Here is a 27886-nt window from a genome sequence, read left to right on the forward strand (position 1 = left end):
GTGTAATCATTAATGTATTGTTTCATCCTCCTCTCCTCTTCTTGCTTCTAGTGTCATTTCTTCATTTCCTCTTCTTCAATCTAGCATCGAAGTTTTCATTCATAGCTTAAAAACTCACATGAAATCTTACTAGTAATAAAATCTACACAACTTATAAAAATAGACACTCAATCAAGTCTTAATCTCTTCTAAGATAATCATGACTACGACAATCGCGTCCAACAGCAAAAGACAAAATCATACTTAAATTTATACAAATATCTAATACCACTACTACAAAATTACTTATTGTTTATAGTGTCATAGATTATCACACTAGTGATTATAAAAACAGCAGATATGTAGCCGAAGGTTCAATTGTTAAATAATTTGGCACGTTATTTGACAAAATAACAGTCAAATAGAAACTTCACAACATAACATGCTAAACAATCTGGTGTGGGAAAGATTTTGAGAAGAAAAAGAAATAACAGTTTTGATGTGATGTGTTGAGGCGGATTATAATATTTTCATATAACTATAGGAAGAAAGATATAACCTTTGGGCATATTCTCATTTGGGTTCCTTTATGCTCTCGCATATCATATATCACCCGCACTTGAAAGCCAGCGGTCTTTCCTACCCATCCCAAACTATAATGTATGAATCCTATGTTTGATTGAGCTCAAAGTCCACACCAAACACATGCTTGGATTGGATCTTGGTTTCGTTGTGCCCAAAATAGTTTGAGGATCGGCAAATAAAAGCAAAAAAAATTACTTATTGGGTATTGGCAAACTCTGAAAATACCGTATACTGTATCAAAAAAATATAAAAAAATGAATAAAGAATAAAGCTCACGTTGAAATTACTAATTAATTTAACTAATTAGTATTTGGTCCCATGCGAATCTATGGTGATCTTAATTTCTGTTTCATTCGGTCATTGGACTTTTTCCCAATTAGTAAACTCCTAACTCCTAATCATATTTTATGATACCATTCACAACAATCTCACATCAACGGTGGCATGGCATCTATCGAGAATATTTTTCAGGATATTCGTAATGGAAGATATTAACAACATTGTATTAAATTATTTACTAATTAAAAGGACTCGAAGAGAACGCTATAAAGTAGCTTATCAACGCCAGCCACGTGGAATAATGTTACGATAAACAAAGGTCAGTCCTGGGTTCAAATATGAGCCTGCTAGCTACTAGCTCTTTAGGGTCAAAGCCCATCCATTAATGTTTGACCAACCAATCTAAGCTATTAGCCACTTGGGCTCTCAGGGTATGGGTCTCAAGTTTACAATATAACCTGACCAAACCCTATTCCATTAACAACATTCGGTAGGCCTTTACCGACTCAATCACATGGGACAATATTTGCTGTCTGGATAGTGGTACAATTCTATATAGTGGGGTTTTTTGGTTGTTGGGGTTTTCCAGATGGACAAAGAAGTGTCATGAAGTGGGTCACTATTTTGTTATTCCCGATTAATAATGTTGTGACGTACATAATAACATTTTCACGTGACATAACATTATTGATCGGAGATAACAAAACAGTGTTATTCCCATTGCAACTAAGTTTTTCTCCTACAAATATAGGCCCCACAAAACGGAAACTTTTTCATGCAATGGTTGCAAAGTCATGTGGTACTATTAATTCATAGTTAATACATCATGGAATACATAAATACGTATTATACCATGCAATTGATAACGCCAAAAAACTCCCCCCATGAAACACTTAAATAAAGACCCAGTATAAACTATTAACTTGACGCTTACTAGTCAGGCCACCTACCAAAGGAGAAAGACGGCAAAAGAGGAAATGATGAGAAGAAGGCCGGCTTGATGAGAAAATAGAATATGATTATTATTATTATGACATTTGGAGCCTTGGATATTCTTTAAATCGGACCTACATAACATTCAAAACACACAATGCTATTTCCAAAATAAGTGGATGACCTAACTTTTCCTGCAAATTCATTTCCCTTTGTGCGTGTGTGTATATGATTAGCTAGCAAATATCTAGAGGTTAATAGTTTTTGAAAAGACCAAACAAGGACCAAATGAAATGTTTATATATAGCATTGGTGTTTTTTTTTAATTTTCTTTCTGAAAACAATACCCTTGATTTTGCCAGAATACGCACTAAATAATGCAGAGGAGGTGTGGGGAAGACTTTTGAATAGACCAAGTCTTTGAGATCAGGCGGTGGTGGTGGTCCTCCGGCCGCGGCATCAAGTCAGCAATGGGATATACCTTTGTAAAGGGCGTCTCTCAAATTATATATTTGTCTACTGTCTATTCAAAAGAAGAAATTAAGAGCCGTTAGTTAAGCTAACAATTTAGATACACTCAATTTCGCATGGGTCTAATCAAACCTTTCAGAAATTTGACAACAAAAAGAGAAAATCACACGTTTCAGAAAATGAATAGAGACATACTTAGTTCGATCATGTCCTACATACAACAATTACGTGAAATTGTATGTGACACATCCAATGTAATTAATATTATTACAACAGTTTAATTACAATTTACATGGAGATCAAAGACAGAAAAAAGGTCAAATCATCTGCACATGGGATATGCTATGCCATCGATCGATCCTCCTCATAAGTCTCATCTCATGATTATGTCCCCTTCAATGCATGGCTTCAGGAAGCACATATTTAATTATATATCTAACCTATGTACCTAATACATCTTATTTAATTTCTCTGATTAAAAAGTATATTATATATATATGTATATGTTCGGATTAGAGAATATATTATATAGGTATATGTATGTATATAATACATGAAATTGAATCGATCTGTCATTGTCTAATAAGCTTAGTTTTGGGTCCCACTGAGTTCATGCATGAGATATGCTCTCTGTTTGTGCCACGTAGCCCTTGAAAATCTTAAATATGAAACCTAACCCAATGGTTGAGGAATTTCAATCGGCTATTGAATGAGGGTAAAGCGACATATTTCGAATTGGAATCTCCAACACATATGCATCACCTCACTTTCGTAATCGAACGGCCCACGTGGACCATTCTATTTATAGCTCTTTAACTGTGCGCTCATGCCCACGTCTATACGTACCTTACCCTAGCAACTTAACCAGGGCATGCTTGGCACTGCTTGCTTGCTTGCTTGCAGGCCAAATCCAGTGAAGTCTGGTCCCTGAAATTATTTTAAAACTCACATTGTGACTCGACCACAGAATTTATCATCCGGGCCTCTACTTCTTTAAGAGATTGACTGTCATTACACATTCGACTACCTCGATAATTCATAGGATTAACCAAACACTAACAATTAATTAATGAAAAAAGGAAATTATATATAACTCACACACCAGTACGTACAGTTAGAACCTGCAGAGTAGTGCTCTGTTCTCAATTTGGTAAAATGTCAATTTCGAGGAAGAAGCTGAAAATAAGAAACCCCAACCCACAAAAATATTACAATATGATGCATATATATAATATATATATATATATATGGCAGAGAGAGAGAGAGGGTACAAATTACAATATATATGATGTTGATACATGAGATTGACCATATATATGGAGCCTAGAGAGAGAGAGAGAGAGAGAGAGAGAGAGGAGTTGATAAGTCGGCCTCTAAAATCACTTTCCTATCATTTCAAGGCATCCATTGTTTAACTTGTTACAAGTTCATCACAGTACACTTATCTATCGATGTCTTTATAGTCCCACGTGAAGTCCTTCCAATGTATTCGGGTTCATGAGGAACGAGAGGTTGAAGAAGTTAATTTCATACAATGATTTTTGTATATTCAAGTGATCATGGAAAAGACAATTAATACGTTAATTAGCTAGCTCGTTGGAGATAGACATGATATTAACTATGAAGATGAAGATATGTACACCGGCCCTATTGTTATAATTTGTACAACTAGTTTGCTATAGCCTATAGCTTATATATGTAAAAATCATAATTACCATTTTCATTCAATGATATATATATATAGACAATTATTTGTCCAAATTCCCTAACAATAAGTCTGTAATATCTTTAATATTTGAGAGAGAGAGAGAGAGAGAGCAGCTGGTGGACAAGTCAAGCCCAAAATTGAAGAAAGGCAAGTTATAATTGACGACAGGGTACTGTTCTGTTACTGTGTATATTGTAGTTGACGAAATTAATTACAAGGAGCAAACACAGTACGTATAGTAAGCTTTTAGCTGGCCGACAGTGTACCTTTTTTCTACATATCTATGTAAGCCTTTCCTTCTGTTAACTTTTCTGCGACCTCTCCATCCCCTTCTTTCATTCTTTACTTTCTCTATATATCCCCGTCCATCTTGTACCCTATCGTCTCTCTATCAATAGATCAGTCTTTCTCTCTCTCAAATAAACAAACAAAATGGTGCAATCAAAGAAGTTCAGAGGTGTCAGGCAACGTCACTGGGGCTCTTGGGTCTCAGAAATTCGCCACCCCTTACTGTAAGCTATATATATATATATACTCACATTATATTTATTTTCTTTCATTCTTTTACAACTTCGTCACTCTATATATATGTCTACGTGTGATGATGAGGGCAGGAAGAGAAGGGTGTGGCTAGGCACATTTGAGACAGCTGAGGAGGCAGCCCGAGCCTACGATGAAGCAGCTGTTTTGATGAGTGGCCGAAATGCCAAAACCAATTTCCCAATTTCTACCACTCAAACTAATACTGATACTACTACTGCTGCCGCCGCCGCCATGGCCGTCGGATCAGACCCCAGAGGTAGTTCGAGCGACTTGGACCATTCGCTATCCGAGCCGAAGGGTTTATCAGAAATCTTACATGCCAAGCTCAGGAAATGCAGCAAGCTTCCATCTCCATCCATGACATGCTTGAGGCTCGACAATGAGAGCTCTCACATTGGAGTCTGGCAAAAGCGAGCCGGTCAACGCTCTGATAATTCCAACTGGGTCATGACTGTTCAGCTTGGCAAGAAGAAGAACAGTAATAACACTAACGCTGCTGATGATCATGGCCAAAGTATTTCATCATCATCACCGTTGATAATGTCGACTTCTGAGTCATCAGCGTCAACGTCATCAGCAAGGGCGCCGGAACTCATAGCCGAGATGGATGAAGAAGAGAAAATTGCACTGCAGATGATAGAGGAGCTGCTTAACAGAAATTGTCCAAGTCCTAATAATTCTTCATTTGGCATTCAACCAGGGGAGGAAAGCTTTTACTTGTAGTTCTACCAGTCTTCATTTTTTTAATTACTAGCTATATATATTATATACATATATATATTTATATATATTTTCATATAGTATTTATATATACATATGTTTGTTTGGTTAAGGCTAGTGATTTTAACACTTCTTCTTTAATTTCAGTGCAAAGAAATTAGCAAAATAATCAGTTGAAAGTGCAGATAAAAGAGGAGTGACTGCTATCCTTAGTTAAAATTAAGAAAGTATAGTATTGTTTAAGTCTATAATCATAGATCATTCTTGAAAAAAAATAGGCAAATCGGAAACCACTTCGACATCTAATTGTATCCTACAAAATCAATAAACACAGTACTTCAAGAAAGTACTAAAATTTCAATAATTCAATTGAGTGGTCAAATGATATCGGATTCAAGTGATTTTTTTGTAGAGATAATCTTTGAATAAATATCTACAAAATAAACAGTTTGGATTAGTGAAATATAATACAGAGTGGACCTTACAAGGGTGTCCCTCAAATAAGCTTATTTGACGGACCTCTCAATAGAAACTCACTATATATATATATACTAATATTAATTCGTCTTGTGTTTGGAAATAATTGTATTCCTTTGTTTTTGGTCGGGGAAATAATTCTGTTCCTAACAGTGAAAAAGAGAGATCATCAGAATTCTTTTGGTTTTTTAAATAATTATTTTATTGAAAGGGTGATAATTCCCACATGATTGAGCTAGAATCACTGTGATTAGTCAAATTTGTTGATTTGTACTTCTTCTTCTACGTACCATGACGAATCACCTTGTGAAAATTGTTGTACGTAATTTAGTATGTATAAGGGTTTCTTTTGGGGATATTGATCTTCCGAAATTGTATCGTGCCATCCCCTAATTCGTAGTAATTAACTCTGTTGCTATTCTTAAAGTAAATTTGGCTTACCCCCTCTAAATTGAATTTCTCTTAACTGCAATTCATCACTTTTTGTTCCTATTAATAAAACTCATTTTTTATAAGTAAACACCCATGATTAGGATCCACCTCATCAAGTTACCTTATCAAGCTCAAAATCTGATTTATTGTAATTTTCAGAGATTCCCAAAATACCCCTATGTATTTGCAATTGTTGTTTTCTCCATTGATTATGCTGAATATACTTTGAACATATTAGTTCCAATTCAATGTCATAGTGTTTTTTTTAGATAGGAAATGGTGTTTTAAATTGGCTTAAATTTAGGAATTTTTAGGGTAAGTTTTTCTTTAAAAAAAATAAATAATATTCAGTATCTAAAAAAGTTATGGTTTTTGGGCCTATTGAATGTTTGAAGAAACATTTAATATACCTGTCAAGTTTTAGCATAAAATAATGTACCTATTATTTGTACCTATTTTTTCCACCCTTTTTTTAATGAATAATATACATTTTTTTCGTACCTATTAATAATACACCTATTTTTTTAAATAAAGAATGTACATATTTTTAATTTATGAAAAATGTGCAGAGATTTCAATTACACAGCATACTTATTTTCTGACCCAAAAAAATATATTTGTAAATAATATACCTATTTTTAATTCATAAAAACATTTTCATAAATTTCAATTACAAAGTGAAGATCCCTTTTTTTTTTTTTGGTTGTAAATAAAGTACCTATGTTATATACATTTTTATAGTTTGTATAGGTATATTATTTATTGGATATATAATTTAGGGATTTTTTGTTTGTTAGAAATTTTAGGGATTGGCGATGTGTAGAGGGAAATGCCAACCAAAATAAATGGAGTGATTCATATGCTATTAATAGGGAGTATTAATTATAATTAAGGTAGTTAATGATATGTTTGAAAATAAATTATAAATAAAATATGAAGCTATGTGGCATATAATGTAATTTAGTTAATAATACTAGGACAAATCTATCTCGCATAGCAACTTATTTTAAATTTGGGTTTTCAGTAAAGATTTAAAAGTAGGTGGGTATATGACTAGGATATAGTAGTAGTAAGGGTATATATTGGAAGAACTCTAAAATAAAACAAAACAAAGCTATTTTGCATGGACGTCACTTTCTTAAAGTCGAGGTTACTAAAATAAAAACCTCCCCTCTCTCTCTCTGTGATCTGAGAGTGTAAAAGTGATGAGGGTCGTGGTAACTGGTAAGCATATATATATGTTCCAAAAGCCTTCCTCAGCCTCTCTCTCTACTATAAACATCATTCGTGATTGGTCAATCTACATGTCGCAATTGATTAAGATAGAACACTATTATTGTATAATGATAATCTAAGACATGTCTCCAACCAAATCATAGTCTGGTTTTTTTTTTTTAAAATGCGTCCGACACATATATATATTTTGATACGAAAAGGAAACGTCCCACATATTATATGTATGTATTTATACAATACGATTATCCAATGGAGTGTTAGTTAGATTGGTCAGGCCTTTGGTGTACTCCCAAGTGATTCGGGTTCAAGCCCATGGTACTTGTATGTATGGGTGAGTTTCCTCCCTCCCCTTCATAACTTTGGTAACAACAACAAAATCTATACAATATTGTTAGGAGAATCAGGTAAATTTGTTGATATTATAAAGGTAAACTAGTAAAAATAAAAGAGTTAAACAAAGACTAATTAGACTTGACATATATAGTAAGTAGTTGGTTGATATCATAAATAAATGTCCTCATCCAATTTCCTTTACATCTTTGAAGAAGCTGTCTTGTTTTTTCATTTAGGGTCCCCAGCTGGCCTCTCACCAGAGTTTGAAAATGAACTCAAATCAATTTAGAAAATACTGTTGTCCCCCATTAAGGTTTTTTCTAAACACCAATAGGAAAATGCTAAGCATATTACATTTATTTTGAAGCTGAAATGTTGTGGTGCCAATAATCAGTAAGGGTCACTGTTGTTTGTTAGATATTTTGTCATCTTTCATGCATCTCTGGCAAAAGGGAATTGGTGGGAACAAGAACAAGAACAGCAATGTATTCCACATGCCTCGACAGATGAGATGAGAAAGTGAGAGCAAAGCTTGTCTTAAATAATGAAAATCCATAAAAATACAAGAAAGATTAAAAACAAACTAAAAATAATGTTTTTTTTGAGGTCATAGTTATAAAAGGGGAAGAGGTTTCTCATACACACACTACAAAGGTGTTATAGAGCTTCGAACCTAAAATTACTAGTCCGAAAATCAAAGTCATTTTTCACTTGGCTACCCGTTGGCAAATTAAAAATAATGTTTTATTTTTGTGGGCCAAAGTTAGGAAAGGGGAGGGGGGAAGTTTTTTGCCAAATTAAAAATAATGTTAAAAAAAATGAAAAATTTTGGGCTGAAATAAAGAGAGACAGATAGATTGGGCCCAACCAATAATAAATGACCTACGATTTGGGCCTAATTGGGCCTAATAGCAGGAGGTACTCTCTCTATTGTAGCCCAGATTTGGGGTCCAAGCTACTTATTTGATGTGGCAGACAATGATTGGAAGGAAAAATAGCAAAAAAGACTTTACGGGTCCTACGTGGGCCGACCTACCATTCAACGGTAAACTACCATTCTTTCAGAAAGCGCGAAACTGAGTCACTGTCGAGTTCAATCCGACTCATGGCTCCCGAAAAACCCTTTCTCTCTTCACTCTCACCGGTTCCAATGCAATCACACACAAATCCACAAACCCAACTCGGCCCTATCATCCTTCTTAACTCAGTCCCAACTCGGCCACCATGCTCAAAGGCAAGCTCAAGCTCCCGGACAAGGCCAAGCGCGCCTTCCCGGACCGGCTGGGCAGCTTGGTCGCTGGATTCGAAGACAAAGAGGAGGGAAATCGAGGGTCCGATTTAGTGTTCGAGTCCGGTGAAGAGCTCGAGACGATTCAGCCCAACGGGTATGGGTCGGGCGGAGAGAGTGAGAATGACGAAGATGACGAGGATTATGATGAGAAGGTGGATAGAGAATCCGATTTAAGGGTCAGGCCCAAACCCGAAAGAGAAGGGCCGGGTTCGGTCTCGGTGTTGGCAGCCATTGCGGCTGATGATAAAAGATCCGATCTTGAGTATGAGGTGAGAATCTGATGAGCGAAAGAAGAGAGCAAAAATTGTCAGTTTATTTATTTATGGAAGAGGGCAATTTAATTTTAGTGTGAATGTGATGCTGCATTTTGATTCTTGATGTAAATTATTGGTTTTATTTGTTTATTTTTTGATTTGTTGTTTTAGTTAGGGTTTGTTCTGGAGTTTAGTAGGTTTAGTTCTGTGTTTGTGTGTAATTACTGGGAATTTGTCACAAAGAAAAGGAAATTTTTTTGCAATGTGGTCGAAGGTGTAACCCTAGAAGAATCTCTATCAATGTGGAATTTGTTTGAGTTAAAACCAACAAACAAGACAATTTTGATAGTTTGTCGATCCTACATTTGCTCAGAAATCATATAAGGTCATATTAGGCTTTGCAATTTGTTGATTTTCTTCTTTTTTATTTGTCCTGCTAATTTTCAGCTTTAAGCTTTTCATTTCTTCTTTTGCAATTAGCTTTCTCAGCCGGAGATAAATTTGGAAAAGTTGCAAAGAATTGCTAGTGCAGGGCTTCCAGATGGGGGAGGTTTGCGGGCAACTGCCTGGAAGGTACAGGACTACAGGTTACTTTGTTCCGTCAGTAGCAGTTTCTGCAATGTAAATTCTATTACTGTTTTGAAGTACTGAAAGATTGTCCTTACTATTTATGCACACAGCTGCTCTTAGGTTATCTACCTCCTTCTCGTGATTTGTGGGAAAAAGAGCTGATAGAAAATCGACTAAAATATGCCAAGCTTAAAGAGGAGCTCCTCGTGAGTCCTGTAAGATGCTCCCCAAGTTGCATAGTGAACAAACTACTCAGTAGCAATTTATTTGCAGAAATTTTCTTACAAAACAAAACACATACATCAGGTGCATTACTCTGGTTAGTTTTTATTATGCACTAATCAAAATCTTGAATCTAGACAGTCACAACTCACAAGGAAAAAAGTTGGTGCTTTGAGTTACTGCGACCATCCTGCTGACGGTGTTGTAGCTGGACCGCTGAAGCGACATGAAATTTCTGAGGAAGATCACCCTTTAAGCCTTGGTAAGGCTAGTGTATGGCACCAGTACTTTCAGGTAAGATGTCTTCTCACTATAAGGTTGTATCTTGGCTGTTTTCTGTATAATTAGGTGATGCTAATCATTCTGCACATTTATTTATAGCATACAGAGATTGCAGAACAGATAGACCGTGATTTACAACGCACACACCCAGATTTGAAATTCTTCTCAGGGGACTCATCATTCAGTAGGAAACACAGGGTACATGGTTCCCATGGAATAAACTATTTTTCGTAATTTGGTCTCCTTGTTACTGACACTTTTCAAGCAGGATATATACCAAATTCACTGATTACTCTGGTCACCTTGTTGTGTTTGGCTCATATGTCCAGCAACTAGACTGATTATCAGTGCAACTCACCGGATCTTTGCTGCATTTCTATTTTCAGGAATCAATGAGAAGCATTCTTCTCTTGTTTGCAAAATTAAATCCAGTGATCCGTTATGTGCAAGGCATGAATGAGGTCTTGGCACCAATATACTATGTCTTTAGCACCGACACCAATGAGCAAAATGCTGTAAGAGAGTTCCCTGGAAATCTTCATGTCTTTATATTAGATGTCTTTGGCTTATTATGTTTGATATAAAATGTATCTATTGAGGACCTTATCCTGCAAATACTTTGGAAGTTTAAAATCGAGTTGTGGAATGTTTTCTGTACTTACTTCGTTGGCCTCCATCTTCTTTTTATGCCTTAAAGGTTATACTTTCTTGTCCAAGTGTAAACAGAAATAAAGCCATATGATGGTTTCATTCTGCAGGCAAATGCAGAAGCAGATAGCTTTTCTTGTTTTGTTCGACTCTTGAGTGACTCAGTGGATCACTTTTGCGAACAACTGGATAACAGTGCAGTGGGCATACTCTCCACTCTTTCCCGCTTGTCAGAGTTATTGAAAGCCAACGATGAGGAATTGTGGAGGCATCTTGAGTTCACTACAAAGGTAAATTATATCAAAGGGAATTACAAGAGTTGCTTTTTCTTGAAATCTTGGTGAAGTTGAACTGAGATGCCTTTTCCAAGTTGTATATTATTCCTAGATCATTGAAGTTTTACCGTCTTCAACAGCTTATCTTGAGCCTAACTTCACATCTTATAACATATGCCTCTGTAAGCAGGTGAAACCGCAATACTATGCATTCAGGTGGATCACATTGCTGCTTACACAGGAGTTCAATTTCCAATGCATCATGAGAATCTGGGATTCACTATTGAGTAGTCCTTATGGTGTACAGGTCTTTCTCTCTCTCTTTACATGTTAGTAACTCAGTAAATCACTCCAATGCTACTTCCAATTATTGCTATTGTGCTTTGTTTTTCCTCCTTTCTTTTTTATTTTAGTTATGATGTTGCACCATTATGAACAAATACTGATTTCTTGGTAGAAACTCTACAGGATATGCTTCTAAAAATTTGTTGCGCAATGTTGCTGTGCGTGAAAAGCAGACTATTAAGTGGCGATTTTGTGGCAAACTTGAAGCTTCTGCAGAACTACCCAGACATTAACATAGAACACCTCCTCCAGGTAGCTCGGGATCTTAGTTCTGACCCATCTACCTATCGTTTGTCTTTGACCCTGTAAATCCATTACATATACTATTTTCTGTACATTTTTTTCCCTTACCATGGTTGTAACGATGAACAAGACGAGAGCTGTTGCTTTAGCTTAATTTGTACCCAAACAATTTTCAATGATACATATTCAGAGGGGTGTAATTCATCTGCAGAAACCAGCATCTAACTTAAGGACATAGAAAATGTGATTAGCAAGTAACCTTACCTTGTCCAACCAGCCTGAAATTCATGAATTTCAGATCATGAGGGTCTCACCAACGTTACCTCACATCCCTGTGAGGACAGCTCACAGCTTGACCCTCAAAATCAGCTGCAGAAGATTTATTATTTCGCAATTTGGCACGTTAAAGAAATAAAACCCCATTGGTGATCAACTGGGAAGGTTTGTTTATTCCTTTTCCTCAACTGCATGAACTGTTCTTCAAGTCAAAAGGAAAAGTCTACGACGCAAAAAAAGGTCTTGCCAGTAATTTGATTTGTACCACATAATATGATGACATGGTCCGACCATTGTAACTAATACTTTTTCCATAAAATTAATCAATTACCTTTTCTTATTGGGCAGCATCAAATGACCCTTGTTTTCAGCCACCAATTGGTCGTTAAAAAAGAGACAAAATAAAATAAAAGACTTGGAAAATGGTTGCTAGCTGGTAATGCACACAAATGACACTTGCAGAATGAGACAGTTAGGAACGAATGTTACCAAATAATATATACTTAAAACGTTAACAAATTTTGAAGTTTCAAAAACATATCTAACCTAATCTCGGCTATACATATTACATACACATCACATGGCTTAGCCGAGACAAGGTTGGTTTTACCTGCACCACCACTGCCTATATATATCTTGGTGTTTTTATATTCTTCAACTCCGTTTGAAACGCAACCACTCCAATATACGTATTGAAATTTCTCACGTTGCTTCAATTCAGATTTGTTTTGTTGGATATATTTATATACAGATATATATATATTGTTTTCATGAATTGACAACTCCATCTCATCTGTTATTCTTTGTGTTTTGGTTTGACTTGTTTGTTCTTGGTCATACCTTTTGTTCAACTTTACAACTTGTTCTTATTTCTCCCTTGCTAAGACTTGTGAATGCTTAACTTCAATTCATGTCATGCTTTGATTGACTGATCAGCTGCAAGCCTGTGTTCAATTCCGGGATACAATTTGAGGGATCGATATGGTGCAAACAGTAATTCTGCATGGCGTACTTCATGCAACCATCTACGAGGTTGATAGGCTCATGGCTGGTAGTTACTGCATCTTCTTCTGCAAGGTATATGCATATTATATATGTCACTTTCTTTTTTCTTCTTTCTGAATTGCATTGAATATCTGCAGATTAAATCATTCTGTGGTTGTTTTTTGTCATTCAGTTTTCTTCTCTTGAAGCATATCTGAGAAAAATTATGCCTCAGTCTAAGACTTGATGATCAAGTCATCTAATCTTTCTTTTACCTCTCAAGTTTAATTTTAGCATATGTCTTTCTCTGACATATCATCCAAAATTCTCACTGATGAAAAGTATTCCTTTAAACAAAAATTGTGCTAGAGTGAGTAGCGGTGATAGATACTCAGGTGATCATCAAATTTCCATGTTTATATTTGGCTCTGTGCTTTCGTCCTGCAAAGTGGCTAGCGCACAGTAACATTTGTGAATTTTCGACCTTGAGTCAATAATGGCAACATTTATGATATTTCGTCCTTGAGTCAATAATGGCATGTTGATCTATATCCATAAATGACTTGCAAAGAAGCCTTTTAACTTTCTAAGTTTGGTTTAATATGGTTCTATTTTATGTTGACTTGCAAAATGTAAAAGATCTAACTTATGATTTCAACTGTAGCTTCTTAAAAAGTCAGTTGAGTTTGGGAAAGGTTCCAAACTCTATGCTACGATTGATTTGGAAAATGCGAGAGTTGGCCGAACCAGACTGCTTGAAAATGCAACTAAAAACCCCCGGTGGCGTGAATCTTTTCATATTTACTGCGCCCACAAGGCTTCTAATGTTGTTTTCTCTATCAAAGAAGACAATGCTATTGGGGCCAAAGTGATTGGAAGAGCTTACATGCCTGCTGCAGAACTCCTTAACGGAGAAGTAGTAGACAGATGGCTTAAGATCTTGGGTAATAACAATAAACCTTTACATGGAGGTTCCAAAATCCATGTGAAATTACGCTTCTCAAGCGTAAACGAAGACCCTAATTGGTCTCGTGGAATCAGAAGTCCTGAATTCCCAGGTGTTCCATACACATTTTTCACCCAGAGGAAGGGTTGCAGAGTTACCCTTTACCAAGATGCTCATGTCCCAGACAATTTCATCCCAAAAATCCCTCTTGCTGGGGCCAAGTGCTATGAACCACATCGGTGCTGGGAAGATGTTTTTAATGCCATTTCTAATGCAAAGCACTTAATATACATAGCAGGTTGGTCTGTATGTACTTCAATCACATTGATAAGGGACCCAAAGAGGCAAAAGCCAGGAGGAGATTTGACTCTGGGAGAGCTTCTAAAGAAGAAGGCAAATGAAGGAGTTCAGGTCCTAATGCTTGTTTGGGATGACAGAACTTCAGTGAGGTTGCTAAAGAGAGATGGAGTGATGGCTACCCACGATGAAGATACCGAAAGTTACTTTCATCACACGAAAGTTCACTGCGTGTTATGTCCTCGAAATCCTGACAACGGGCAGAGCATTATCCAGGATTTAGAGGTTTCTACCATGTTCACTCATCACCAGAAGATTGTGGTGGTGGATGGTGAATTGCCCAATGGAGGATTAGAAAAGAGGAGGATTGTGAGCTTCATTGGTGGCATTGATCTTTGTGATGGGAGATATGACACTCCCTCCCATCCCATTTTCAGGACTTTAGGCACAACCCACCAGAATGATCTCCATCAGCCCAATTTTGCTGGTGCTTCAATCACAAAGGGTGGACCAAGGGAGCCTTGGCATGACATTCATTGTAGGTTAGAAGGGCCTATTGCCTGGGATGTCCTGTTCAACTTTGAGCAAAGATGGAGGAAGCAAGGTGGGAAGGACTTGCTTGTTGAGCTGAGAGAACTTGATGACACCTTTATACCTCCATCTCCAGTTATCTTCCCTCAAGACCATGAAACATGGAATGTTCAATTGTTCCGGTCCATCGATGGAGGAGCTGCATTTGGATTTCCTGACTCTCCTGAAGATGCTGCTAGGGCAGGCCTTGTTAGTGGGAAAGATCATGTGATTGACCGAAGCATTCAGGATGCATATATCAATGCCATCCGGCGAGCAAAGAGTTTTATCTACATTGAAAACCAGTATTTTCTTGGAAGCTCTTTCTCTTGGCATTCAGATCATACCCTTAAAGTTGAGGAGGTTGGTGCTTTGCATTTGATTCCAAAGGAACTGTCTCTAAAGATTGTTAGCAAGATTGAAGCTGGAGAAAAATTTACTGTCTACATTGTCATGCCCATGTGGCCAGAGGGTATCCCAGAAAGTCAATCTGTTCAGGCAATATTGCATTGGCAGAAGATGACAATGGAGATGATGTATAAGGACATTGTTCAAGCTCTCCAAGCCAAGGGGCTTGAGGCAAACCCCAGGGACTATTTGACATTCTTTTGCCTTGGCAATCGTGAGAAGAAGCGAAGTGGAGAATATGAACCTCCAGAAAAACCAGAACATGATACAGATTATAGTAGAGCTCAGCAAGCCAGGCGGTTCATGATCTATGTTCATGCCAAGGTGATGATAGGTAAGCCAATCTATCACATTCTTCTTAATTAACTAGATTGTACTAATTAAAATGTTTGAAATGTCTGGCTTTTGCAGTTGATGATGAGTACATAATCATCGGATCGGCCAACATCAATCAGAGGTCAATGGATGGTGCCAGGGACACAGAGATTGCCATGGGAGCCTACCAACCATATCACCTATCAACCAGAGAGGCAGCCAGGGGCCAAATCCATGGTCTCAGATTGGCATTGTGGTATGAACACTTGGGCCTGCTTGATGACACCTTCCTTGAACCAGAGAGTGTAAAATGCATCAGAAAGGTGAACCAAATTGCTGAAAAGCATTGGGACCTTTTTTCATGTGAGACATTGGATGGTGACTTGCCAGGGCATTTGCTTAGCTACCCCATTAGGGTTGCTGCTGCAAATGGAGAGATCACAGAGTTGCCTGGAACAGGATATTTCCCAGACACCAAGGCTCGAGTTCTTGGCTCCAAATCTGAGTTGCTTCCATCAATCCTCACTACTTAGAGTGATGATCTCCTTTGTTTCTCTCTTTTAAATGCTAGCCGCTAGGTGCATTGTAATCATGTCTTGATATAATGAGCACATAGCGTAAGCATAAATGGATTACCAGACACCTATTGTATTTAATTTAAATCTTGTGATTCAACGGCTTCAACATCTGAGTTTATGCTGTGTGCACTTGTTAATTAACTATTCCTGTCTCAAATTTCACATTTTTTAAAAGTTTTTTTTGCTTCCAGAAGGGTTATACTTATAAGCTTGCCAGCAGCAAATTGTTGTACTTATTTGACTACTCAAAACAGGACATGTCTACCTTAAATGTTTTGAACAAACAGCCAGCTGTAGGGAAAAAAACTTTCTTGTAACGGGTATAACACTGTAGTTTCTCTCCAGCTGTAGATGTAAACACTTTCAACACCCTACTCTCCACCCACCTCCTCTTTATTTTGATGAGACCATCTTCAGAAACAACCTTTCAAATCTGTTTGTTTCAATTATTGGGATTTGATATTTGCTTTTGGAACCATTACATAAACACTTCAAGGCAGCAACTAATTATGGTAATAATTCCTATTCAACTATTCAAACTCATATGTTTACATCTCTAAGAAGAACCATTTCCTTGCAGAAGAAGTGATGACTTGTAGATATTGATTATCTCGAAAAGGGTCTAGAACCTTTATCTTGTCAACTACTTAATTAGGTTAAATACTGAGATAAATTCATTCATGCATGTTATCTTTTAATAAGTTGCCTTTCTTAACTTGTTTGTTCCTTATCTTACTCAAACTCTATATAATAAAATATTTGAACCAGTACTCATAATGTTTTTCATACGGTCTATCCATTCTAGAATTTGGGGAAACACCCAACCACAATCTAAGGCCATTGCCTATTGGCTTTTGGGAACCTAACAGGGCCACATGTAACATTGTGACTGAGGTCTGAAGAATATTAACTGGCGAGGTTGATGCATGTGCAGCTTGCTACATTATTTTATTTCTTTTCTTCTGTCATCAAACCTCTAAGACTCTGACTCCATTGGTCCCAAGTCATTTTCCTATCTTCAACTAGATCTGACCATCAAGAACTCCAATCTTTTGGCATGGAACGGCTTTGACATGTCATGGATGATAAATTTAAGGCTGCGTATATTCAAAGAAAAACCCTAATAATTGAACCCATTCTGTGCCATTCTCACGCTCCTTATATTGCAGTGCAATTCACTACTCCCTGTTTCATCTGGGTAAAATAAATATTACCCATGTGCTGCTGCAAATTGATCCCAATTATTACACCAATCAAACTCATGAATTGAATTGGAAGCATATTCACATACTCACAATTCACAAAATAGTAGAGATGCACTTTACATACATGTCTATCTCCGAAACAGTGCTCAAATCGTTAGGCCTTTCGTGCGGATCGGAACTTACAAGATTCGGGTTATGCAAGAGGGGTGCATTGCACGTAGCAAGGGTTCTAATTAATCCTCCACATTCCATAAGAAGTAATGCTGCTGAGGTAGTTAGTCTCAGTTCCTCTCCAATTTCCAATTTCCAAACAAGCAACTGACGTCACCAATAATACATCTTTCTCTCCATTTGGCACAGCCGTGCGGTGCACGAGCAAAAGTTAATAAGCCGACACTACACAACAAAGAGACACAGAAAAACACACATTTTTACCAATTCAAAGAGGGAAAATATAAAAATAAAAAAAAAGGACCCAAAAAAGAAAAAAAAAAAACTAATGACCAATGGTTGATCAAAATATTTACAATAAAATAACCCCCATTTGGCTGAATTCAATATCATATTCACATGTAGTTCCCACTGCACCACCATAACTATTTATCCACCTTCTAGCCCAGCTCCCCAACCCAAGTATACTACTATTAAACCACACTACCCTCTCCCTCATTCATGTAAAGTCCACTTCTCTTTTGTTTCTGGTTTCTGTTTTTCTTCTTCTTGGAGAGGGAGAGAAATTAAAGAAACAGAAAAAGATCATGTCTTCAGTGTTAGGCTCACAAGGGGTGGTCTTGGCCACGGCCATGGCGGTCTCTGGCACTGTCATCCTCCTAGCTCTTCGCCTACAGAAATCCTTGCCCAATTCTCACTTCCCTGTTGACCAAATCAACCAGTCCTCACCTCAAATTCTACGATCTTGTATATCTTCTGGTATGCTTAACATTCCCTGTTTCCTCTGTTTCGTGTTTAATACTCTGTTTTTCTCTGTTTCATGGTTAATTCTCTGTTTTCTCTGGCTCATGGTTGAATGGCTAATTATATACATGGTTGCTTTAATTTTTCTTGTTGGGTCTGCAGAAGGAAAGAAGAGGAGGAAGAAGAACAAAAAGGTGCACTTTGCAGAGGATGTGGTGGATCCAAGTGGAGATGGTCAGGAGTTTAGAAGGCAGCATCAGATAATTACCTCTACTTGTTCCAATTCTTCTTCTTCTTCTTGCTCGTCGGCATCTTCAACTTCATCTACAGTACTGAATTTTAAAAAGACAAGTGCCCAAAAATTCGAAGGACCAATGCCTGCTAACCGCGCGGCTCTCTACAATGGAATTCTCAGGGATCGTGTCGTTCACCGATTGGCCTACTCACACTGATTCACACGTTCTCTGTATATTGTGTATAAAGATTAGTTCTTTCTTTTTCTTTTTCTTCTTTAATTTGTACAAAATTTTCTTCTGAGGTTATAAGGAATATTCGGAATTGTAAGGAATGATGGGCCCACAGGTTTTGGTCGTTGTTGCCGTTTTATTATGTTTCTTGTAGTAACATGATTGATTGGGCACAGCCGCACAGGGTGGATCCTCTTCAATTAATGGAACATTTTTTTGTTGATATTTCAATCCTTAATCTTCTTGGGTTTCTTTAAGCAACTGAAAATTTTCAACAAGTTCCAGCCTCACATCTTTCTTCTGTTCTGTGGCTCTGTGTATCTCTAGCTGCCTCATTCTTACTTTAAAATGTCGCCAGCTACCAAAAGAAAATATCAAAAGAAACGGTTGGATTGTAATAGTGCCTCTCCAATGTCTCTCCTCTTTCAGGGTCCACAACATGCCAATTAATTATGGGATTTACATTTACAGAATTTGCCGAAGCATCCAAGTCACCATTTTGCTCTGTTTCCTGTGACTTGGTAGACTTCCAAATCCACACACACACAAAAACAAAAAACCCTTTGAAATTGACCCTGTTGAAGAAGGAAGAGAACAGAGACAACGTCAATGTGAAAATTAGAGTTGGTCTTCTTCTTCTTAGGCTGAACTTGTTCACAACTTGCTGGGGTTTGACTGATGATTGTAATTGAATATTGTGTGGGTGTTTTTATGTCATGTGTGTGGTTCTTTTGACAAAGAAATTCCTTCACATGTGTATCCATGCAGAGTGTGAACACAGCCATGTGCCTGCCACTGCCAGGATGCTTCCTCCTCTATCTACCCACTAGCCAACTACCTTTACCTTTACCTAATCACACAATCAAATAACAAAGACTTTTACTCCTTGACCTGATAAAACCTTGGATAAGAAGCAAAGCCAACTATCAACAACATACACAGAGAAAACATAAAATTATTGGCCCATCTCCATCTTGGCATTTTAATTAGATTCCCACAACTAACTCATCATCAAAATATAAAAAAACATTGATTCTTGACTTAGTGAAAAGCAAACATATTCCAGAAAGAAACACTTATAAAAATGGCCAAACATGCATGCACCATTTTGATTGAGGTCATTGGGGGTCTGAAAACTCTTACAGAACATATGAAAAATGAATATAATGGTGGTCAATTTTGTTTTTTTTATAGAAATATGGCAAATAAGGACAGAGGAGAAAATAGAATAGAGTCCTTCCTTGCATTTCTCTTCTCTGTTTCTTTTTTTCTTCCATCATCATGTGGGTGTAGAGTGTAGGCTTTGTGGTTGTGGATGATACATGGCAAGCAATAGATTGGAGAAAAGTAAACCAACCAAAACATGTAGAAGCAGAATGGGCAACTGAAATTTTTATTGGTTTATAGACATAGAATATATGTATCATCTTTGTCTTGCTGCTGTTGTTGCATTTTGCTGAAAAGGAGGGTTCAGTATTGTTGTTTGTGGGGGCTCATGCCTCACGGTGCGTCCCATCCCATCCCATATGTCTTCTGTGTGTTGTTTAATCCAAATTTGTTTTCTTCTGTTATTAAATTCCAATTTGATTATTTTCTTATGTCTTTCTTATTTGGAGTACAAGCATGTTCCAAGTTCCACAGTTTTTGTTTGGTCGCCAAATCACACCCAACCAACCAAATTTGTAAACTTCGTGTCTTGTATTTCTTCTGTTCTTAGCCCCCTCACTCACCACCACCAGATGTCAATTTGGGTTGTAATTGGTTACTTTGGAGGTAATTTAAAGACTGCCCTTTTGAAATCCCACAATTATTTTCTTCATCATGCTTGGAGATTTGATGTGTAACAGATTGGCCCTGTTGGGCAGTGTTCTTGCAAGCTTTGTGACTCTGGCCAACATGTCGGTTCTAGCTTTGGCAATTCATAGTGCATCATGCACCAAATCCAATTAGTCAAGCGAAGATTATTACACATCATTTCGAAAGCATGAGTAACTACTTTTAACCCCCCAAAAAATATCTCACTAATTACTGAATAATGATGGTTTAAGGGCCACCACCATGATGATTTCATCATGAAAAAGAAAGTTAATGATTAATTTGGTTTGGATGAATGGCGAAAAACATATAATAGCAGTGGAAGATGACCAACACACTCACAAACAGTTCCATCCACAAATCAACAGCGCAGTAAAAAGGAGCATGACATCTGCAAAATCTATAGGTAGATGCTTCCTGGATCCACTTTCTTTGTGACCTCATCAACTTCGTAACATTTTTCTATGTGAAAAAGAGAAAGAAAGAGGAGGCTTTCCTCTTTGAAGTGGTCCAATGGCCCTTCATTCAGTCGATAAAAAGAGCCACTGCTTTTTTGCTTTCTTTAATTAAGCCTTTAATTATGCTGCATTTAACATAAAATCTAATATTAAACTTTGCAAATTACAACTAAGTGTGCTCATCTTACCTCATCGTGGCTTGCCATAATGTACTTTAAAAATGATCAATGGAAAGTAGAAGAAGAAAAAACTAGCCAATCAAATTCCAACATGTTTAATTTATTAGTACAAGTGACTTCATCTGATTTGGCAGATTAGGTGGGAAAGGTGAAAGCTTGCCTAAACATCAAATGGAAGCGTTGAAATTAATTTGTTCACCACTAAAGTAGCCAAAATAAAATGGTTTAATTGAAGATAAGGATGAGCAAGCTTAGTGTGTTTTTTTAAAATTGTAAAAGCGATAGTCCAAACTAGAGGGGAGGGGGTTTCTCACACAGACAACTGATGTCATTAGGGTTCGAATTTGAGACTGATTTTCACATTTATCTTTTGTCCACTTACACTTTTTTTTTTTGTTATAGTAAAAAGTATTTTAAAAAAAATAAAATGGAGTGTAAGTGAACAAAAAGGAAGTGAGAAAATCATCACCCTAGTGTTAATAATCACTTAATTAACACTAATCCTAACTGTACTTTATCAGCGGGCATGGGGTTGTTGAGAGTTAAATCATAATCACAAATGTTGGAACATCCCTAACATATATAACTATTAACTAATTACAGCAAAGAATCATTAATCGGCATCCTTAGATTCCGGAAATCAAACGCATTTGTTTATAATTTGCCAACAAATTTCATCCATCAGCGGAAACATTTAGTTAGCCCCTGTACTAATCATGCTTGTCACTTTAGTGTTACGTGCCATTTCACTACGTACCAATAATTCTTTGTTTATTATCAAATATCTTTCAACACAAAAGATTCCTGATTTAGCTTCCCACGTTTTGTTTGTCTCCGTCATCATTTTAAAAAAAAAAATATTTTCAAACTTAAGATAAATGGCGATAGTCAATGATCATTGGTGGGCTTCTAAACAAAGCGGTGGCCTTTTCTTTTTCATTTTTTGGCTCCTCCCACGGCTGCTACAGGCGTTATTCTCTTCAAAAGCCCAAAGCCCGAAGCCCATTACCTTCTACCGCAGACGCTGAAGAAGAACAACGAAGAAGCAGCACACACACCCCCACTACAGGGAGAGGCGGGGTCATTTCTTTATCAACCAAACCAAACGCCGTCGTTGTCAGCCATCAGGTACTTCTTGTGCTCCATTGATGCACGAAAATATGTATAGAATTGTCCTCTGCTGAACATTTGCTATTGCGTGCTAGTAATTTCTACATGTTTCTAGGGTTTCTGTAATTGGTTTTATTTATGCATGTTTTACCTGTTTTTTTAGTTGAATAAAAGGCGGATTTTGATCCAACAGTCGGCATTTGTTTTTGGTTTAATATGGATTTTATGAATATACTGTGGATTGTGAATCTCTCATGGATTTGATAATCTGAACCTACTGATGGTGATGCCATATTATAATTAGGTCCCTTCATTTACAAAAATTGAAAATTTAACTGATTACTTTGCCAGCTTCTTGTTCAATTTGCAACTGTTTTTTGTTTCTCATTAGTCATCTCAAGCATGACTTGGGTTGGTGCTGAATTTGATGATTTCTTAAATTATTGTTTTTTTTAAAAAAAATATATGAATTCAGTAGCCATGAAGGTGCGTTCCTCTGTGAAGAAGATGTGTGAGTTTTGTAAGACAGTTAAACGTCGTGGGCGTGTTTATGTGCTTTGCACAGCCAATCCCAAGCATAAGCAAAGACAGGGCATGTCAACATTTGCATATGAAGGCACGGTGTCTTCCATGTACGTTTCCTTTCATGCTTTCATTTCTCTTTTTTTATACTTTTATATGTTTACTTTGGCAAATTCTTCTGATTGCGTTAATCTGAAAAGGAAACATCCCATTCAGAATCTCCCATGTTAAGCACTCCGTAATCTAAGACAGAACAAAACATGTTAGACGAATTCACTCCAAATCTTCCCTAACACCTGGAGATCCCTTGCCTCTTGTAAATTTGTTGTACATAGTTCGTTGGGTGGTTTTACTAAGTGATTCTTGGATACCTCTTATCATAGGCACGCAGGTTAAGCACACAAAAGGCACTTTTCCTACCGTATGTGGACGTTCATTTGGCAGGCCTGCATAAGGTGGCCTGGAGACTCCTTTTGTATAATAAATGTTATTTAGGAGATTAGGACTTGGCAATCTCTCCATAGAGCAAAACTCATAGCGGTTACAATGCTTTTAGTCATCAATTTGGCAGAAGAGAAACAACAATTTATGGAGTCAAGGATTTAGGTTACTGCGTCGTCCAATTCTAACTTCTGAGATGGTGGTTGCCATTTTTTACACTATTGTATCTAGCTTACCTGCTCCATGTGGTGTTTTTCATGCATGTCTGTCTATAATCATACTTTTTGCTGATATGAAAGTAACTTTTCATTTTTTCATTAGTTCTGTCTGGCATATAGCATGAATTTAGTCATATGTGTAAAGATTTTAAAAACTTCAGAACATGTTAGTAGTAACCTAACACGTGAATCTGTATGTTCACAAACTGCTGCATATCTGTATGTAGATATCTCACATGCGAATCTTTCTCTTACACATGAACTTCCTATAGAAATGTGATGTGGCAATGGAGTGAAATTGGCAATTTTCTAGTTGAATGTTTGAATCCTTATCAGGTACGCAGAGACTAGTGCCAAGCTGGAGAACAGCTCTGGTCACAGCGTGCAAGCAGGACTGGCCTCTCTGATACCCAAAAAGCACGAACCCTCGATGCCCTCTATACCCTCTACGATACTTGGATGGAGGGTGGGCCTGGCCTCCCTGCTGTTCAACAAGGCCAAGTAACTTTGAAATTTGAAATGGGAAGAATGCAAACCTTATCTCAGTTTTTAGGTTCCTTTCTTTGTTTGTGCTGCCAGATATATTCAAAATGTTATAAGCTGTTCTCTTTTTCTCTTGGATTTTAGCTTTTAATATGCTACTATATATAATACTTCCATCTCTCCCTCGCTTTCTGGTGTGTGTGTGTTTAGACTTAGCTGTGCTAGAGATTCTGATAGTAGCGACCTTACCTGCTCCACATATATAATTCAGGAAATGAGATGGCTCGAATTGTAAAGGACACTTTATCTGATTTCCTAGAAAAGAATTAGATGGTATGAAAGGGAAACGTAATTTGGATGTTGCAAGAGTTTTCTTTTCATATTCATTTTACAGATTATATGGAACCAAATTAGCGAATCCATATAAAATTATGAATTATTCGGGTAGGTCTACCCATCTCTCATAAGTCATACCTGAAAGGCGAGCCTTTATATATCTTAATTGACCAAAAAATGGCACCCAATCATGTATGTGTCTTTTCTTTCATACTCACATACCTTCATAAAAACCTAATAATATTAGTCAAGCATCAACATTGCCATCGGAGTCGTTTTATGGTAAGGGTACCATATATGGATCATAAATGTGGACTTTCATATTAATTGCATGATTCATTTAAATAGTAATTTCACTTGACTTTAATGAAATGGTCTTATGGCTAATATAAAAGTTTACATGAGAGATCCATATATGACACTTTCCCGTAGAATTTTGCCAATTAAGCGTCGCCTTGAGCCTTCCTGGAAATTGCCGCTCACAATCTTTAACACCCAAAAGAAAATTAAGTGCAACTAACCTTTAATCTGAAGATATTTTCCTTCTCTTCAGTCGTCCTCAGCAGCACACTGAACAAGCAAGTGGGAGAAAGAAACCGCAGAGCCCGCGCCCGCCTCCAGCAGCGTATTAATTAGTTAATTAATTAATGTTTAATAAATAATTTCGAAAACAAATCCAAAATCACCCAATCGAAAACAACGATTCCCCACAATCGAAGAAAATACAAGTCCACGCGGACTCTCTCTCACTTTCTCATCAATTCTTTATACACTGGACTCGATTTTCCCTTCTTCACTGGAAAACTGGAAACCCTAAACCTCCAAATTCATTGTTTTTAAAGTTTGTTTTCGCGGATGGAACCGGCGCTTAGCTTTTGAATGTTCCCGGCAAAACTCACTCCACTTGCAGACTAAATGGTGACGACTCTCAACGCCTCCGTGACAACTTGGATCCGTCACTTACTCGCTTGCATGGGGTAAGTCTTCGATTACACTTAGTGTCTTTGTTTCTGTATCTGCTATTTATGGTAGTTATTCGGGTTATTCCAAATCTGCTATTTTTGAAAGGTTAGACTTGCTGTTTACTGGATAGTAGTAAAAATTTGACTTTCTAAGTGTGGGAGCGAATTTCAGATTATAAATACTTTCCAAGTTAAGAAAATTTTCCATCTGGGTTCCAAAAATTTGAGGTCTTTTTGGTAACAATGGCAAGTTCAGTTTGAGTATTGAATAATTTTCCCTCAGATGTTAAATGAAATCCCCTGGGATTGGAATTTGTATCGGAATCGATGGTATTTAGCCACTTTGAGTGATTGACTTGACATATTAACACTTGTAACTCCCGTATCAACACTATAGAGTCTTTTGTTGGTGGAATTTAATTGTGCAATAAGGTTTAACCTGGGTTTTAACAGAGCAGTGGTTGTTTTGGATGCTGCACTAAACCCACACCAATTATTGCCGTCGATGAGCCGTCCAAGGGATTGAGAATTCAAGGTCGAACTGTTAAGAAACCTGGCATCTCAGATGATTTTTGGAGCAGCAGTACATACGACTTGGACAATAGTGCTCTTCAATCCCAGAGAAGCATCTCATCCATCAGCACCTCCAACCAGACCCTCACCCATGGCAGTGTGGCTGGTAGCACAAGCAGCCAGTCTGACTTTGTAAATAATGGCAAGTTTTCATTGTATGCTATTTATACCGTTCTTATTTTGGTCTGGCAATTCTGTGTTCTCTGTTTAAATATGTGCTAAGAGGTCATGTCATGTTTTACCCATGTCTCTTTTACAATCCCAAACATTTAACAAGAAAAGAGGAGCCTAAAATATATAAATAGAGGGAAATGGAAAAGAGAAAACAAAACGTATTCTGTAAAGTTCCCTAGTTTTCACTACTATGTTGCGAACCTCATGCGTACTGATAAGAATTTAACTTTGCGATATTGAAAGTAAGTTTCTGAAGAAATATGGTGTACTTGTTTATACCAAAAGTTAGCACTCAAAGACATTTTTGATTTCTTATATTTCCTTGTGGTAAATTGAAAGTCTGTTCCTGTATATACTTATAAGCTCCATCTGGTTATGCTAATGCATTATCTACTTCTGGTGCTGGTACTTTTTTGAAATCCTCCTTTAGTCGAGTTTGGTATAATCCTTATCCATGCTCTTGTGAACTTCAATATTTGTAAGTGTGTAGAATGTTGACTTATAGCATTTACACTTTGTAACTGCAGGTCTTGTTCTCTGGAACCAGACCAGGCTTGAGTGGATTGGAAGTGGCAAGCCTAGAAATCATACTCCAACAAGTCGGGAAAGCAGATTAAGGTATGTTACTTGTACTCTTTTACCATTTCCCAAGTAGCTGATGAACTAAATGCTTTTGCAACTTCTTGAATGGAGGAAATTGTATTAGCAGGTGTATGTGGTAGAAATAATATATTCAACTATGGGTTAATCCTGGCTCCAATGTATCACATAAACTTGTATGCTTTGTATTTTAATTTGCATATATCTTTCACCCCATGGTTAACTATGTCCTTACCAGTTGGAATTCAACGTATGAAAGATTGGTTGGAACCAAACAGAGACAGTCTTTCACGCAGCGCATTCCTTTGTCAGTAAGTCCTCTTTTTCCTTTAGCGGTGGGTCTCGTTAGGTCTTCCATCTGATTTGGCAGTTTTGCTTGATATTTGTATTGGATTCTATGTCAGTTTGTCATGTTGAAATGCTAATTGGGTTCATATTGACAGGACATGATAGACTTTCTCGTGGAAGTATGGGAGCAGGAGGGGCTGTACGATTGAGCGAGTATCAGACTCTGCCTTTTAATGTCAGAAAGATACTTGATCTTTGTAAATCTCAGAGTCGTGCTTACATGCCGGGGGCAAAGAAGGAACCGGAACGATGAAAATATGTTTCAAGTTTAATTGTAATTTTACCCAGTGATATTTTCATCTTGTGTGCCCCCATGGAACGGTGGAACATGCCCTCTGCCGCAGACGATAGAGAACCAGTTGCCTTTGCTTGCGTGAATACCAAAAGTATAAAGTGTTTCAAAACTATACTAAACTAAGCTTCATCTCATGGTGATCTTTTGTATGTATAAATGTCTGTTTCTGTCCTTTTTTTTTCTTCCCCCCAATGTGTAAGCATTTTCTATTTCGGTGCCTTTTTCTTTTCTTCTCTATCTTCTTCTAGGAGGGAAAGCAGTGGTGTTTCTTTGAAGGTCAGTCGTACTACGAAGCATACATGCATGCATGTTTCGCAGCCCATGTAGGGTGCAGCGAAATTGTAATTGGACCATTTTGGAATTTGACAAGGACGCAGTTTGACGCATGCAAGTTGTTGAATTGGTTGGCGGGCTGGCCGGCTATTTGATGCATGAACAAGGACGCACCTTTGCTGGTCCAAGTTAGAAAAGGCAAATGCGTGTATATTTGGGGAGGTCGTAATTTGATTTGGTGGAAACAAAGATTGTTTTGTGTCCGCGGAGAAGCAACGACTTCCGTTCCGTATTGGGACCTAAATGGGTACT

The 27886-nt window shown here is 37.3% G+C and overlaps 6 protein-coding genes across 8 annotated transcripts; all 6 read left to right on the forward strand.

The window, feature by feature from the left end:
- The first annotated feature begins 4242 nt into the window (after positions 1-4242).
- LOC110759890 (ethylene-responsive transcription factor WIN1) lies at positions 4243-5359 on the forward strand. The gene is made up of 2 exons (XM_021962032.2): positions 4243-4467; positions 4570-5359. The coding sequence occupies exons 1-2, from the start codon at positions 4388-4390 to the stop codon at positions 5219-5221; spliced, it is 732 nt and encodes a 243-aa protein (XP_021817724.1). The 5' UTR covers positions 4243-4387; the 3' UTR covers positions 5222-5359.
- A 3428-nt stretch (positions 5360-8787) lies between these two features.
- LOC110759960 (uncharacterized) lies at positions 8788-12040 on the forward strand. 2 transcript variants are annotated; one of them, XM_021962107.2, is made up of 9 exons: positions 8788-9256; positions 9722-9814; positions 9922-10026; positions 10175-10327; positions 10415-10513; positions 10702-10830; positions 11074-11253; positions 11429-11567; positions 11707-11848. In XM_021962107.2, coding segments are annotated over exons 1-9 (1236 nt in total). In that variant the 5' UTR covers positions 8788-8920; the 3' UTR covers positions 11709-11848. The 2 variants fall into 2 exon arrangements, with proteins under 2 accessions (XP_021817799.1, XP_021817798.1); XM_021962106.2 differs by having other exon boundaries at positions 8790-9256; positions 11429-11545; positions 11707-12040.
- Positions 12041-12791: 751 nt separating this feature from the next.
- Positions 12792-16386, forward strand: LOC110759947 (phospholipase D alpha 1). Its single transcript, XM_021962095.2, has 3 exons — positions 12792-13179; positions 13751-15641; positions 15719-16386. The coding sequence occupies exons 1-3, from the start codon at positions 13084-13086 to the stop codon at positions 16153-16155; spliced, it is 2424 nt and encodes an 807-aa protein (XP_021817787.2). The 5' UTR covers positions 12792-13083; the 3' UTR covers positions 16156-16386.
- A 1573-nt stretch (positions 16387-17959) lies between these two features.
- On the forward strand, positions 17960-19021 carry LOC110759889 (uncharacterized). Its single transcript, XM_021962031.2, has 2 exons — positions 17960-18335; positions 18483-19021. The coding sequence occupies exons 1-2, from the start codon at positions 18164-18166 to the stop codon at positions 18770-18772; spliced, it is 462 nt and encodes a 153-aa protein (XP_021817723.1). The 5' UTR covers positions 17960-18163; the 3' UTR covers positions 18773-19021.
- A 3145-nt stretch (positions 19022-22166) lies between these two features.
- LOC110759939 (Ribosomal protein L36) lies at positions 22167-24193 on the forward strand. Of its 2 annotated transcripts, none has more exons than XM_088244188.1 (3): positions 22167-22367; positions 22828-22981; positions 23867-24193. In XM_088244188.1, the coding sequence occupies exons 2-3, from the start codon at positions 22830-22832 to the stop codon at positions 24033-24035; spliced, it is 321 nt and encodes a 106-aa protein (XP_088100314.1). In that variant the 5' UTR covers positions 22167-22367; positions 22828-22829; the 3' UTR covers positions 24036-24193. The 2 variants fall into 2 exon arrangements, with proteins under 2 accessions (XP_088100314.1, XP_088100313.1); XM_088244187.1 differs by having other exon boundaries at positions 22171-22367; positions 22825-22981.
- A 532-nt stretch (positions 24194-24725) lies between these two features.
- On the forward strand, positions 24726-27473 carry LOC110759940 (uncharacterized). The gene is made up of 5 exons (XM_021962087.2): positions 24726-25326; positions 25770-26026; positions 26586-26676; positions 26897-26969; positions 27102-27473. The coding sequence occupies exons 1-5, from the start codon at positions 25265-25267 to the stop codon at positions 27153-27155; spliced, it is 537 nt and encodes a 178-aa protein (XP_021817779.1). The 5' UTR covers positions 24726-25264; the 3' UTR covers positions 27156-27473.
- Positions 27474-27886: the final 413 nt, after the last annotated feature.

This window comes from Prunus avium, chromosome 7 (assembly GCF_965620075.1).
Source record: "Prunus avium chromosome 7, drPruAviu1.hap1.1, whole genome shotgun sequence".
NCBI lineage: Eukaryota > Viridiplantae > Streptophyta > Magnoliopsida > Rosales > Rosaceae > Prunus > Prunus avium.

Bases quoted from the DNA above. Each gene is read 5' to 3' on its own strand.
- LOC110759940 (XM_021962087.2), top strand. From the start codon at position 25,265: ATGGTGACGACTCTCAACGCCTCCGTGACAACTTGGATCCGTCACTTA. The intron at 26,027-26,585 runs GCAAGTTTTCAT...TTGTAACTGCAG, and splicing joins GTCTGACTTTGTAAATAATG to GTCTTGTTCTCTGGAACCAG. The intron at 26,677-26,896 runs GTATGTTACTTG...TGTCCTTACCAG, and splicing joins AGTCGGGAAAGCAGATTAAG to TTGGAATTCAACGTATGAAA.
- LOC110759889 (XM_021962031.2), top strand. From the start codon at position 18,164: ATGTCTTCAGTGTTAGGCTCACAAGGGGTGGTCTTGGCCACGGCCATG. The intron at 18,336-18,482 runs GTATGCTTAACA...TTGGGTCTGCAG, and splicing joins ACGATCTTGTATATCTTCTG to AAGGAAAGAAGAGGAGGAAG.
- LOC110759960 (XM_021962106.2), top strand. From the start codon at position 8,921: ATGCTCAAAGGCAAGCTCAAGCTCCCGGACAAGGCCAAGCGCGCCTTC. The intron at 10,514-10,701 runs GTACATGGTTCC...TTCTATTTTCAG, and splicing joins CATTCAGTAGGAAACACAGG to GAATCAATGAGAAGCATTCT. The intron at 11,254-11,428 runs GTAAATTATATC...CTCTGTAAGCAG, and splicing joins ATCTTGAGTTCACTACAAAG to GTGAAACCGCAATACTATGC.
- LOC110759947 (XM_021962095.2), top strand. From the start codon at position 13,084: ATGGTGCAAACAGTAATTCTGCATGGCGTACTTCATGCAACCATCTAC. The intron at 13,180-13,750 runs GTATATGCATAT...TTTCAACTGTAG, and splicing joins ACTGCATCTTCTTCTGCAAG to CTTCTTAAAAAGTCAGTTGA. The intron at 15,642-15,718 runs GTAAGCCAATCT...TGGCTTTTGCAG, and splicing joins TCATGCCAAGGTGATGATAG to TTGATGATGAGTACATAATC.
- LOC110759890 (XM_021962032.2), top strand. From the start codon at position 4,388: ATGGTGCAATCAAAGAAGTTCAGAGGTGTCAGGCAACGTCACTGGGGC. The intron at 4,468-4,569 runs GTAAGCTATATA...TGATGAGGGCAG, and splicing joins GAAATTCGCCACCCCTTACT to GAAGAGAAGGGTGTGGCTAG.
- LOC110759939 (XM_088244188.1), top strand. From the start codon at position 22,830: ATGAAGGTGCGTTCCTCTGTGAAGAAGATGTGTGAGTTTTGTAAGACA. The intron at 22,982-23,866 runs GTACGTTTCCTT...AATCCTTATCAG, and splicing joins GAAGGCACGGTGTCTTCCAT to GTACGCAGAGACTAGTGCCA.